The sequence below is a fragment of the Neoarius graeffei genome, chromosome 3, assembly GCF_027579695.1.
Source record: "Neoarius graeffei isolate fNeoGra1 chromosome 3, fNeoGra1.pri, whole genome shotgun sequence".
Lineage (NCBI taxonomy): Eukaryota > Metazoa > Chordata > Actinopteri > Siluriformes > Ariidae > Neoarius > Neoarius graeffei.
Genome location: NC_083571.1, coordinates 39,963,556 through 39,976,451, shown reverse-complemented (window position 1 = coordinate 39,976,451; position 12,896 = coordinate 39,963,556). Strand labels below are relative to the sequence as shown.

Genomic DNA, 12,896 nt, shown 5'->3' with positions numbered 1-12,896 from the left:
CCACTGGGAATGTGTTTGACTTTGTGCCGAGAATTTGGTCACAGCTCACACTTTGGTTGCACAAGGACCAGATGGTTCGTAGCAACAGCCCCAATACCCCATACTCCCACAGTGCCCCCCACAAGAGCCCCCAGGGGACATGGTTGTAAGCCTTTTCCAAATCTACAAAACACTTTTAGACTGGCTCATCATGCTTCCATGAACTCCCCAACAACTGTGCCAGGGTAAAGAGCTGGTCCACCATTCCATGGCCAGGATGGAATCTGCATTGCTCCTCCTGAATCTGAGGTTCAACAATTGGTCAGAGCCTCCTTTCCAGCACCCTGAAATAAACTTTCCTGGGGAGTCCCAGCAGTGTAATACCTTTATAATTTGAGCACACTCTCCAGTCCTCCTTTTTGAAAAGAGGAACCACCACCCCAGTCTGCCACTCCACAGGCACTGTACCCAACCTCCACGTGACATTGAAGAGGCATGTCAGCCAAGACAGCTGAACAATGTCCAGAGCCTTCAGCATCTCAGGGCGAATTTCATCCACCCCTAGTGCCTTGCCACCAAGGAGCTTCTTGACTGCCTCAGTGACTTCTGCTAGAGATATGGGTGAAGCTTTCCCCGAGTCCTCAGACTCCACCTCTTCCATGGAGGACATGTAGGACAGGTTCAGGAATTCTTCAAAGTGCTCCTTCCACCACCCAACAATATCCCCAGTTCGGGTCAGCAGTTCTCTGCCCCAGCTGTGTACAGCCTGAGGCAAGCCCTGCTTCCCTTTCCTGAATTGCCGAATGGTTTGCCAGAACTTCCTTGAGGCCAACCAAAAGGCCTTCTCCATGGCCTCCCCGAACTCCTCCCACACCCAGGTTTTTGCTTCAGCAACTGCCGAAGCTGAAGCCCTTCTGGCCTCCTGGTACCTGCCTGCTGCCTCAAGGGACCCCTGGGCCAACCAAGCCTGAAAGGCCTCTTTCTTCAGCTTGACAGCTTCCCTCACTGCCGGTGTCCACCAACGGGTTCTTAGGTTACTGCCACAACAGGCACCAATGACCTTTTGGCCACAGCTCCTACCAGCCGCCTCTACGATGGAGGCTTTGAACATGGTCCATTCGGATTCCATATCCCCAACCTCCCCTGGGATGCATAAAAAACACGGACCTGGCAAACCCATATGTGTAGTGAAGGTGAACTGGGAACATCTGGCAGAGTCCTCTGTTCATGAAGACTTCAATTCCCAGAGGTGGGAATTGAAGTCTTCACGAACAGAGGACTCTGCCAGATGTTCCCAGTTCACCTTCACTACACATATGGGTTTGCCAGGTCCGTCTGGCAGCCTCCCCCACTATCTGATCCAACTCACCATCAGGTGGTGATCAGTTGACAGCTCTGCTCCTCTCTTCACCTGAGTGTCCAAGACATACGGCCACAGATCTGATGATACGACCACAAAGTCGATCATTGATCTTTGGTCTAAGGTGTTCTGGTACCAGGTACACTTATGCACCACCTTATGCTCAAACATGGTGTTTGTTATGGCCAATCTATGATGAGCACAGAAGCCCAACAACAAAACACTATTTGGGTTTAGATCAGGCAGGCCATTCCTCCCAATCACCCCTCTCCAGGTTTCTCCATCATTGCCCACATGAGCATTGAAGTTCCCCAGGAGAACTATGGAGTCCCCAGTCAGCACCCCTTCCAGGACACCACCCAGTGACTCCAAGAAGGCCAAATACTCTGCACTGCTGTTTGGTGCATAAGCACAAACAACAGTCACAGTTTTTCTCTCAGTAACTTGCAGTTGCATAGAGGTGACCCTCTCATTCTCCGGGGAGAACTCCAACACAGCAGCGCTCAGCTGGGGGCTCGTGAGTATCCTCACACCTACCCGATGCTTCTCACCCTGGACAACACTGGAAAAGGAGAAAGTCCACCTCCTCTCCAGGAGTTTGGTTCCAGAACTGGTGCTATGCATGGAGGCAAGCCCAACTATATCTAGTTGGTACTGCTCTGCCTCCTGCACCAGCTCTGGTTCCTTCCCCACCAGAGAGGTGACATTCTATGTCCCAATCACTACTTTGTGCTGCCGAGGATCAGTACACCCAAGCTCCCGCCTTTGCCTACCACCCGGCTCACAATGCACCCTTCCCTGGTGCTTGTCCTTGTGGGTGGTGAGCCAACATGGTGGTGGCTCCATGTAATTTCTTTGGGCTGTGCCCAGCTGGGCCCCATGGGCCAAGGCTTGGCCACCAGACATTTGCTGGTGAGCTCCTCTCCCAGGTCTGGCTCCAGGAGGAGGTTCGAGTTTCCGAATCTTGGGCAAGGTGCTGCAGCTCCTTCTTTGCCGTTTCATTGGGGTCTTGAATCGCTCTTAGTCTAGCCCCTCCCCGGAACCAATTTGCCTTGGGAGATCCTACCAGGGGCTAATGCCCCGACAACACAGCTCCCAGGATCACCAGGACACCCAAACCCCTCCACCACATTAAGGTGGTGATGCTTCGGAGGGGGACTTTAAACATACATATGAACTAATTTTATCCCTTATATATACAGTTGTGGTCAGAAGTTTACATACAGTGACATGAATGTCATCTTGGATATGAATATCATGGCAATATTTCGGCTTTCAGTAATTTCTTTGAAATGTTCTTTTTCTGTGGCAGAATGTACAGCATACATCTTGAACTAAAAAAACACTAGAATTTGGTACACAATTTTTAATTTTCTTTGGGTTTTCTGAAATCAACACAGGGTCAAAATTATACATACAGGGTCAAAATATACATACAGCACTCCTAATATTTGGGTAAAATGTCTCTTCACAAGCTTCACCTTGACCAAACATTTTTGTTTACTATGAACAAGCTTCTGGCAGAATTCTGGTTGGGTATTTCATGACTCTTCATGGTAGAATTGGTAGAGTTCAATTAAATTTGTTTCTTTTCTTGGCATGGACTCGACTTATAAGCATGGTCCATATATTTTCAATAGGGTTGAAATCAGGACTTGTTTTAACCTTAATGTTAGCCTGCTTTATCCTCCACAACCAGCTCTGATGTGTGTTTGGGTTCATTGTCCTGTTGTAACTCCCAAGTCCCAAGTCATGTTCAAGTTTCTGATGGTTTATGCTGAAGAATTCTGAGGTAGTCCTCCTTCTTCATTATTCCATCCACTTTGTGCAATGAACTAGTTCCACTGGCAGCAAAACAGCCCCAGAGCATGATGATCCTACCAACAACACCACCAGTTGGTACAGTGTCCCTCTTTACATGGTGGTCATTGTGGCCAAACAACTCAAACTTTGTCTCATCTGACCATGCAGCTATCCTCCAGAAGGCTTTTTCTTTGTCCGTGTGGTCAGCGTTAAACTTTGGTTAAGCTTGAAGGTGTCAATTTTGGAGCAGGGGGTTATTTCTTGGAAAGCAGCCTCTTAGTCCATGGTGATCTGAACTGTAGACAGTGATCCATTAGCTTCCATTTCATGGCAGGGCTGTGCCATGGTGGTTCCTGGGTTGTTCCTGACCATCCAAACCAATTTCCTTTCAGCTGAGGGTGACAGTTTGGGTTTTCTTGAAGCAAAGTGGCTGGGCAAAGTGACTACACCTCACAATAACTTGGATACAGTTGCTTGAACTGATCTTGGAATTTGCAGTTGTTGTAGAAATGGCTCCAAGAGACATTCCAGAGTTGTGTATATCTGCAATCCTCTTCCTCAGATCTGCACTGAGCTCCTTGGACTTTCCCATTGTACTTTGTGTTGGTCAATCCAATGAGTGCTGTAAACAAACCCTTTTTATGAAAGCACAGAGAAGCTACCAGCTGTAGTCAATCATGATCACTAACAGGAAGTTAAGAGGCCTTGGCAAGATAAAAGACATTTTGGAAGTTTCAGCACCTTTGAATTAATAATCTAAGCAAGTGTATGTAAATCTTTGACCCTGTATGTATAATTTTGATCCTGTGTTGATTTCAGAAAACCCAAAGAAAATTAAAACTTGTGCACCAAATTCTAGTGTTTTTTTTAAATTAAAGATGTATGCTTTACAATCATTCTGCCACAGGGAAAAAAAAAAACAGTTCAAAGATATTACTGAAAGCCCAAATACTGCCATAACATTCATATATATATATATATATATATATATATATATATATATATATATATATATATATATATATATATATATATATATATAACAAATGATGATGTATATTCAATATCAAACTACCTATCCAGAACTTCATTCAAATTTTGTTAAGCAAAGACACCCTACTTAGACTACGGTCTCAAATACTGTGTATGCAACAGGTAAGATGAAGACAAGAAGAAAGCCTTTATGTGTCCTATATACAGGACATTACAGTAAAGTTATATTCTTTTCTTCATATATGCCAGATTGTTAGGAAGTTTGGGTCAGAGTGCAGGCTCAGCCCTGTATAATACAAAAAATGCAAGAAAAATAATAGAAAGAAATTACTGTCTGGACAAATTAACTATGAGTGTTTTGTATGACCTACTGGTAAAATAGGTTACACATTTTAATGTGTTCAATGTGTCATTCCACTGATAATGGGCAAGCACTAAAAGTTCTGTATGCCGGAACCTGTAGATCCAATTATTTTTTTCTGCAGGCAAATAAGTTCAATAAATATACTAAGCTTTTACCCAATTTTAGCCATCTGTAAAAAAGAGGAAGTGCACTGCCTACTAATGGCTAGATGAATTTCCTTTGCAGTAGAGGTTACAACATGTTAGCTCTGTTACTTGTAATTAAACTCAGTTTGGGACATGTCTGTAAATAACAGCACATAAATAATAATTTGAAATTAGACTCTCATAAGATAATCTCAAAGATGTTGTAGGTGCATTTGGGTAATTGAGTGATCAATCTCATTAAATCTGAAGGTTAATAATTAAATTTGAATCAGTCTCATTTGAATCGTTTTCAGTGAATCATTTTCATTGAATCAGTCTCATGTTATCATTAAATCACTCATGGAATCAGTCTCATTAATTAATACCATTAATTTTGGTGCTTAATAATAAATTACCAAACAGCTAAATTATGGTATATTCCAAATTATTATGATCATTTACCATATTACATAAATCATATGCACCTTTTAGAATTCTTTGGAGATTGGGGACTTCAGAGATATTGGAACACAAATAAACACACAGTTTCAATAATAAATGAATTTATTATAACAAAGATAAAAATGGATAATGGCAGTTGAAATATATACAAACAGTGAGATGTGTGTGTGTGTGTGTGTGAGTGAAAGGCCCTATGGCCTGAGCAGAAGGCTAGCATGGGATGCTAGCTAGGTATGTTCATGTGTGTCCACGTGGTGTAGGGATCACCACGTGGGATTTGAGGAGAACAAAGGAATTAGCCTTGTGTGGCTAAGCTAAGACAAAGGAAAGCTAGCTAAGGTGTGTTTGTGTGTGGGGAGAGAGAGAGGCCTTGTGTGTGGCCTACAAAAAGGATTAGCTCCGGTAGCTAACTCCACATGTGTTTGTGGGGGAGGAGTTAACCATGTGGTAAGGCCTATGGCCTAGCAAAAGAAATAAGCTAGCATGGGATGCTAACTGAGGTGTATTTGTGAGGCCAGGCGAGGCCTGTGACCACGTGTTTGTGTGTGTGTCAGGCCTGGTGACCACGTGTTCGTGTAGGCCTAAATTAACCTCGTGTGGCTAAGCTAAGACAAAGGGATGCTAGCTAAGGTGTGTTTGTGAGTGGGGGAGGACCGCCACATGTTTCTAAGACAATACACTTAGCTTTGGATGCTAATAGGACAAAAGAAATTAGCCGTAGGCTAATTTCACTAGCTTATAACAGTACTGAATCCACTGAAACCTTGATAAGGTCAAAATGTGTGATAAGGAAATTAAAGTGTTAGTCAGGAATAAAGAGAAGCATGCACAGCCTATCTATTAAAACAACTGAGAGATTAAAACAAAACAATAAATCAATTCAACACGCTGCGTGTTTACAGTGTAATAAACCGTTCCTGAGGTTAAATTCACACTACTTCAATAAAAGCTAATTCCTAAGACTAGGTTTTGCCCAAATGCCAAGTCTTACTCAGTATTTTGCCTCTAGCAAGATTATGAAGAGATGTTCCGAGACTTTTGGAGCTTCACCATTGTGGAGCACGTGAGTCACTTCCGTGAGGCGCAGAGAACTTCTCGGTCCGACGCGTGGTAGCTCGTGATGAAAAGAAAGTCTCTGATCAAACAATGTGCACAGCTTTTGAGTAAAAAAGGATCCAGTCGCTTCTTAACTTTAAAATAACTGCCTGGACTGCAGTAGTACGTACTTATAAGGAACAAATGAAAAACCGGTTGTAAACTCAAGCTGAGTTTAAAATCGCGCGATCTTAGAGTCTACCATGGCCAAAGGTAAACAAAGAAAAGCGCGAAACTCTGATTCTTGCAAGAAAGAAAAGAAAAGACATTTTTTGGGGTTTGCTCGCAGAGCGAGCGATTCCTCCCTGTGTCCATGTTGAAATCACGGTGCCAAAAGAGGAGGAGCTAGGAGTTTCCGGGTGGTTTATGCCTTCCTGGAGGATGTGACGTAGATGATCCCGCCCACACGTGACGTAGGTCAACGCGGAAGTTGGCTGATGGGAAATGTAGTTTCTTAAAGAGACGGACTGAATGTACCTACAATGTCTTCTTTTGTTTTAGGGTGCTGCAGGTATACTGGGTGGGACAATGGAACTGGTAATATATATTTATGGCAATTTCTACAGTTTTAAGTTGTTTTTTTTTTTGTGTGTGTGTGCCTCTAAACTAGTTCACTTGCCTTTTAGTGCCCCAATGCATGTCCACCTGGCACACCTGGTTCCCCTGGACTACCTGGCATGAAAGTAAGCAATACATAAGAGAAAACCAGACATTTTTTGAAGCAAAATATGTAAAGTGTTAAATATTGAGTATAGTCATCACAATGTTATTTATTCCACAGGGCCACAAAGGTGTGAAGGGAGAGGCTGGTGAACCTGGTAAACAGGGACACATGGTAAGAACTCGTCTGAGTCTCTTGTATCTTTTTACCTTTGTTCTATCAATGGCGATCGGCCAATTACCGAATGTGATTTTGCCCCCTTATGACCTGGCTCCCTGACTCTTTTAGTTATTTCAGGGAGCCACCAGCCCTGAAAGCGATTAGTGTACTTTTGGTGGATTTTGTATTGATATTGGAGGGACGCAATAAAGGGAAAAGATCAGGGATACAGAGTTAAGAGGCAGAGCTGTTTCAAATGTTCAAGTGGTGTGTAAGGCCCTGGACAGTTGTGGGTTGGGGTTATTTTTATTTTTATTTTTTGGTGGGGCCCTAGCTGATAGAATGTGACTTGTGTATGATGTGCAGATAGAAACAACCAATAGATACAAATGTAACCAGTGCACATAAGGACTTGAATTGTTTTAGCTGTTTAATAGGGATTATTTCACGAATGACGAGTAGTTCACAAAACAAATGCATTGATGTCATAAGGTTCAATTGTATTTCCATGTTAGAATTATGCAGAGTGTGCTCCATTACTGTGGTGGCACAATAACATTATTTTTTAAATTGCAGTAGGTTGCACTATTGGATCTTATAGGTTTGTTTTTGTTTATTGCTGCCACAGTCTGCTGGTGGCAAAATTTGTGCCCTTCTCTATGTACGATATACACGATAATTTCTTTACAAAAATAGCTTTTATCTCAACATCTATTGCACATGAAATCTCTGTTGCTATAATTTTGGCTGATGGTTGTAGTCATCATGGGGCCTTGGTCAGCTGTCTTTTTTACTCAATGTTTACGATGGTACTGATGTTAAATGCTTTTTGCAATTTATAAAGACTTAATTATTATTAATATTCATTACTTTCAATAAAAAGATTTAATATTAGGTTTAGTACATGTTAAGTGGTCCATAACCATGTCTTGCTAGTATATTTGTTTACTACTTATCAAGCATTTTGTATAATACTTATCAAGCATCCAAATCTAACAAATGTCATGTAATGGTCAAGATAGTAGAAACTTGTGTTCTTCGAGGACCTTAACCATATACACAACTAGGACTGAATCTAATTTGGATATTAGGGGTACAGGTCTGATTTGTGAAGAAATCAAGAGAACTATCATCATTTTCCTAGATAGATGATTTAAAAATGCAAATGATCACATACACAGAATGTCTTCTTTGAGTAATGCAAAAGAATGAATAATCTATCTATCTATCTATCTATCTATCTATCTATCTATCTATCTATCTATCTATCTATCTATCTATCTATCTATCTATCTATCTATCTAATTTACTGTATATATAGTATTCATCCCCTTTGGTGTTTGTCCTGTTCTGTTGCATTACAAGCTGGAATTAAAATAGATTGGTGGGGGCTTAGTACCATTTCATTTACACAACATGCCTACCACTTTAAGGGTGCAAATACTGCTAAAGCTACACTGCAGTGGTTTAAAGGGAAACATTTAGATGTCTTGGAATGGCGTAGTCAAAGCCCAGACCATGTGTGTGTATATGTACAGTGGTGCTTGAAAGTTCGTGAACCCTTTAGAATTTTCTATATTTCTGCATAAATATGACCTAAAACATCATCACATTTTCACACAAGTCCTAAAAGTAGATAAAGAGAACCCAGTTAAACAAATGAGACAAAAATATAATACTTGGTCATTTATTTATTGAGGAAAATGATCCAATATTACATATCTGTGAGTGGCAAAAGTATGTGAACCTTTGCTTTCAGTATCTGGTGTGACCCCCTTGTGCAGCAATAACTGCAACTAAACGTTTCCAGTAACTGTTGATCAGTTCTGCACACCGGCTTGGAGGAATTTTAACCCATTCCTCTGTACAGAACAGCGTCAACTCTGGGATGCTGGTGGGTTTCCTCACATGAACTGCTCGCTTCAGGTCCTTCCACAACATTTTGATTGGATTAAGGTCAGGACTTTGACTTGGCCATTCCAAAACATTCACTTTATTGTACTTTAACCATTCTTTGGTAGAACAACTTGTATGCTTAGGGTCATTGTCTTGCTGCATGACCCACCTTCTCTTGAGATTCAGTTCATGGACAGATGTCCTGACATTTTCCTTTAGAATTCATTGGTATAATTCAGAATTCATTGTTCCATCAATGATGGCAAGCCGTCCTGGCCCAGATGCAGCAAAACAGGCCCAAACCATGATACTACCACCACCATGTTTCACAGATGGGATAAGGTTCTTATGCTGGAATGCAGTGTTTTCCTTTCTCCAAACATAACGCTTCTTATTTAAACCAAAATGTTCTATTTTGGTCTCATCCATCCACAAAACATTTTTCCAATAGTCTTCTGGCTTGTCCACGTGATCTTTAGCAAACTGCAGACGAGCAGCAATGTTCTTTTTGGAGAGCAGTGGCTTTCTCCTTGCAACCCTGCCATGCACACCATTGTTGTTCCGTGTTCGCCTGATGGTGGACTCATGAACATTAACATTAGCCAATGTGAGAAAGGCATTCAGGCCCTGTCCACACAGCAACGGATTCAGGTGAATCTGATAAAATTGTTTATTGTTTCAGCCTGGCGTCCACACGGCACCGGCGTTTTGGGTGCCCCAAAACGAAATCTTTTGAGAACGGGTTCCAGAGTGGACAAATCTGGCAACGGCGCCGTTGCGAAGTCGTCTGGATGAGTAGAACGGATTTGTTTACGATGACGTCACAACCACATGACTAGAACAAGCAGCACTCTTGCTGTTTTGTATGAACCACTGCATTGCATTCACTTTTGTATACAGCTTTTCTTTTAAATAAACAAGTAACTGAACCATTTCTTGAATTTCTTTTTTTATTGGATAAGACTGCTTTTCAAAATGTTCACACACAATATAAAAAGTTATATAAATTATATAAAAATGCTTTTCAAAATGTTCACACACAATAAGAAAATTAAGTTATATAAAACTATGCACACTAATAAAACTAATTTGTACACACAGAAGGCACGATTTCCTCGCGTAGTCGCAGCCATCTTCTTCTTGTTGTGTGTTTGTTCCTGACAGTGCTTCACATCGGGTAGTAGAAGGGGTTTATGCGCATGCGTCTACTTCTTCTATTGTTCTGGTGTCTCCGATGGGACCGTCTTACAGCGCCCCTAGAGGTGTGGCATGCGTATTGCATCTTTTTCAGCAAGCGTTGCGTTGCCATATGTACCTGATATTTTACTGATCCATTGCCCATGTGGACGCGATATTTTTTTTAATAACATCTCGTTGCCGTTGTCGTGTGGATGTAGCCTCAGTTGCTTAGAAGTTACCCTGGGGTCCTTTGTGACCTTGCTGACTATTACACACCTCGCTCTTGGAGTGATCTTTGTTGGTCGACCATTCCTGGGGAGGGTAACAATGGTCTTGAATTTCCTCCATTTGTACACAATCCATCTGACTGTGGATTGGTGGAGTCCAAACTCTTTAGAGGTGGTTTTGTAACCTTTTCCAGCCTGATAAGCATTAACAACACTTTTTCTGAGGTCCTCAGAAATCTCCTTTGTTCGTGCCATGATACACTTCCACAAACACGTGTTGTGAAGATCAGACTTTGATAGATCCCTGTTCTTTAAATAAAACAGGGTGCCCACTCACACCTGATTGTCATCCCATCTGATTGAAAACACCTGACTCTAATTTCACCTTCAAATTAACTGCTAATCCTAGAGGTTCACATACTTTTGCCACTCACAGATATGTAATATTGGATCATTTTCCTCAATAAATAAACGGCCAAGTATAATATTTTTGTCTCATTTGTTTAACTGGGTTCTCATTATCTACTTCTAGGACTTGTGTGAAAATCTGATGATGTTTTAGGTCATATTTATGCAGAGACATAGAAAATTATAAAGGGTTCACAAAGTTTCAAGCACCACTGTGTGTGTGCGCGCGTGTGTGTGTATATATATATTTATACACACACACACACACACACACACACACACACACACACACACACAAGGGTAAGTCAAAAAGTTCTAAGACAGATGTTATCATTTCAAAAGGTGTGAAAGACATCCCCCAGAATTCTACAAAGAAGGAATTCTCCAATGAAAACACCGCTTGCAGAAGTGTTTAGACTTAAATGGAGGATATGTAGAGAAATAGCTTTGTTATTTTCATAAATTTGTCTTAGAACATTTTGACTTACCCTCATGTATAGTGGAGCATTATTATAATACGGATTGCTATTACACGAAAACCGTTGTAACACGGTCAGCTCTTGGTTCCCAAAATTCCCCAAACTTCCAAAGTTCCTCATATTTACATTATGAGGAAAGCCCTTATTGAAAGAAGCAAAAAAAATCTACATGATCACTATCTTCATCATCATTTATCCAACTCGCCAGCTCCTTCTGTCATAACAAGAGTGGGAGAAGCCTCGAGTGTAAGCCTGCCCCCGATCGCCTGCCTCTTAATGTTTAAATTGCGCTGGTCCAGTCCATGACCTGGAGACTTGTCCAGGGTGTACCCCGCCTCTCACCCATAGTCAGCTGGGATAGGCCCCAGCTTGCCCGCGACCCTGCACAAGCTTATCGGTTACGGATAGTGGATGGATGGATGAATGGACAGTCCGGTCCAAGCTCCTTTATTCTCTTTTTTTTTCTTCCAGCATACGCTGTGTAATGAGTGTTTCTGTGAAGAAATAACATAATTTTCTTTCTCCTCGGGTCCACTTGAATTTACCATCTTGTGAAAGCTCCCGTCTAGTGAGCAACAGTGAGTCACAGCCGTAAATCTGAAGGCCCATAGGAAACTGTCCAATCACATGGGGGAAAAAAAACATTAAAAACAATTCCAATTGGCTGCTAATAGAAGAAGGCATGTCCAGTGAGCACTTTGCTGCGCCTGAGGCCAAATCTTAGTCCACCGATTCAAACGCAGCCTCAGGTCACCTGCTCTCCAAATGTTTGTGTAGCCACCACTGAGCTCTCCGTAAAATATCTGCATAGCTCATTGGCCAGTCAGGGTAAAGCCATCTGGCCGCCATATTACCACGCACATTGGATCCGTACGGTCATATCTCTGCCTAGGAAGCTACACAAAACTGGACATGTTATTCATCTAATTATCTATTACAATAATTAGATACTTTTTAAAATTATTTTTAGATAATTATATTTTCTTATTTTTATTATTAATTATTATTTCTGAGGGGCTGCACCCCTCAGAAAATAGTACTATGTCAGTCACCTCAGAGAATCCATAATTTGAATTGTCTCATTTATGACACTAAATTAGATCATCATTTGCCTAATGAAGTTAAATTTGATTAAAATGTGATGATATCAATGTGATGTTATGATATCCATACGTAATTCCATAAAATATTGAAATATATTCATAATGCTTTGTGTATATTTATTTAATAATTAAGTTGATGCACATGAAAAATAATTTAAGATCAGCAGCATATTCAATACCAGTTTCTGCCCATTGATTGTGAGAGCCCCTCGGAGGCACATGCACATTCTTTGTATTTGGCTGCGAGCGAGATGCTCTTTGTTGTGAAAAATTTGTGATCCAGGTTCATTGTAAATTAAGAGCTAACTAAAGTCCTACTTTGGCTATGATGTTGTTCGGGAAAACCACTGTAGCTTAACAATGGATCTTAAGAGGTAGTTAAAGACGCTTTTCAGCTTAAGAGGCTTTCAGGAAACCCACCCCAGTTCTTTCTCTCTTTAGTCCAGGTAAGACGCTTCTGATATTGCCTCTGGTTCAGGAGTGGCTTGATATTAGAAATGTCACAGTTGTAGGCTCTTTTCTTAAGACATCTATGCATGGTGGCTCTTGATGCACTGACACCAGCCTCAGTCCACTTCTTGTGAAGCTCTCCCAAGTCTTTGA

At 41.4% G+C, this 12,896-nt stretch overlaps 1 protein-coding gene across 1 annotated transcript in view; it reads left to right on the top strand.

Moving 5' to 3' along the window:
• col9a1b (collagen, type IX, alpha 1b) overlaps positions 1-12,896 on the top strand; it is a 117,159-nt gene that overhangs the window by 17,829 nt on the left and 86,434 nt on the right. Inside the window, exons 10-12 of the mRNA XM_060915648.1 lie at positions 6,683-6,718; positions 6,808-6,864; positions 6,963-7,016. Coding sequence (XP_060771631.1) covers positions 6,683-6,718; positions 6,808-6,864; positions 6,963-7,016 — 147 coding nt within the window. The remainder of the gene's footprint in view (positions 1-6,682; positions 6,719-6,807; positions 6,865-6,962; positions 7,017-12,896) is intronic.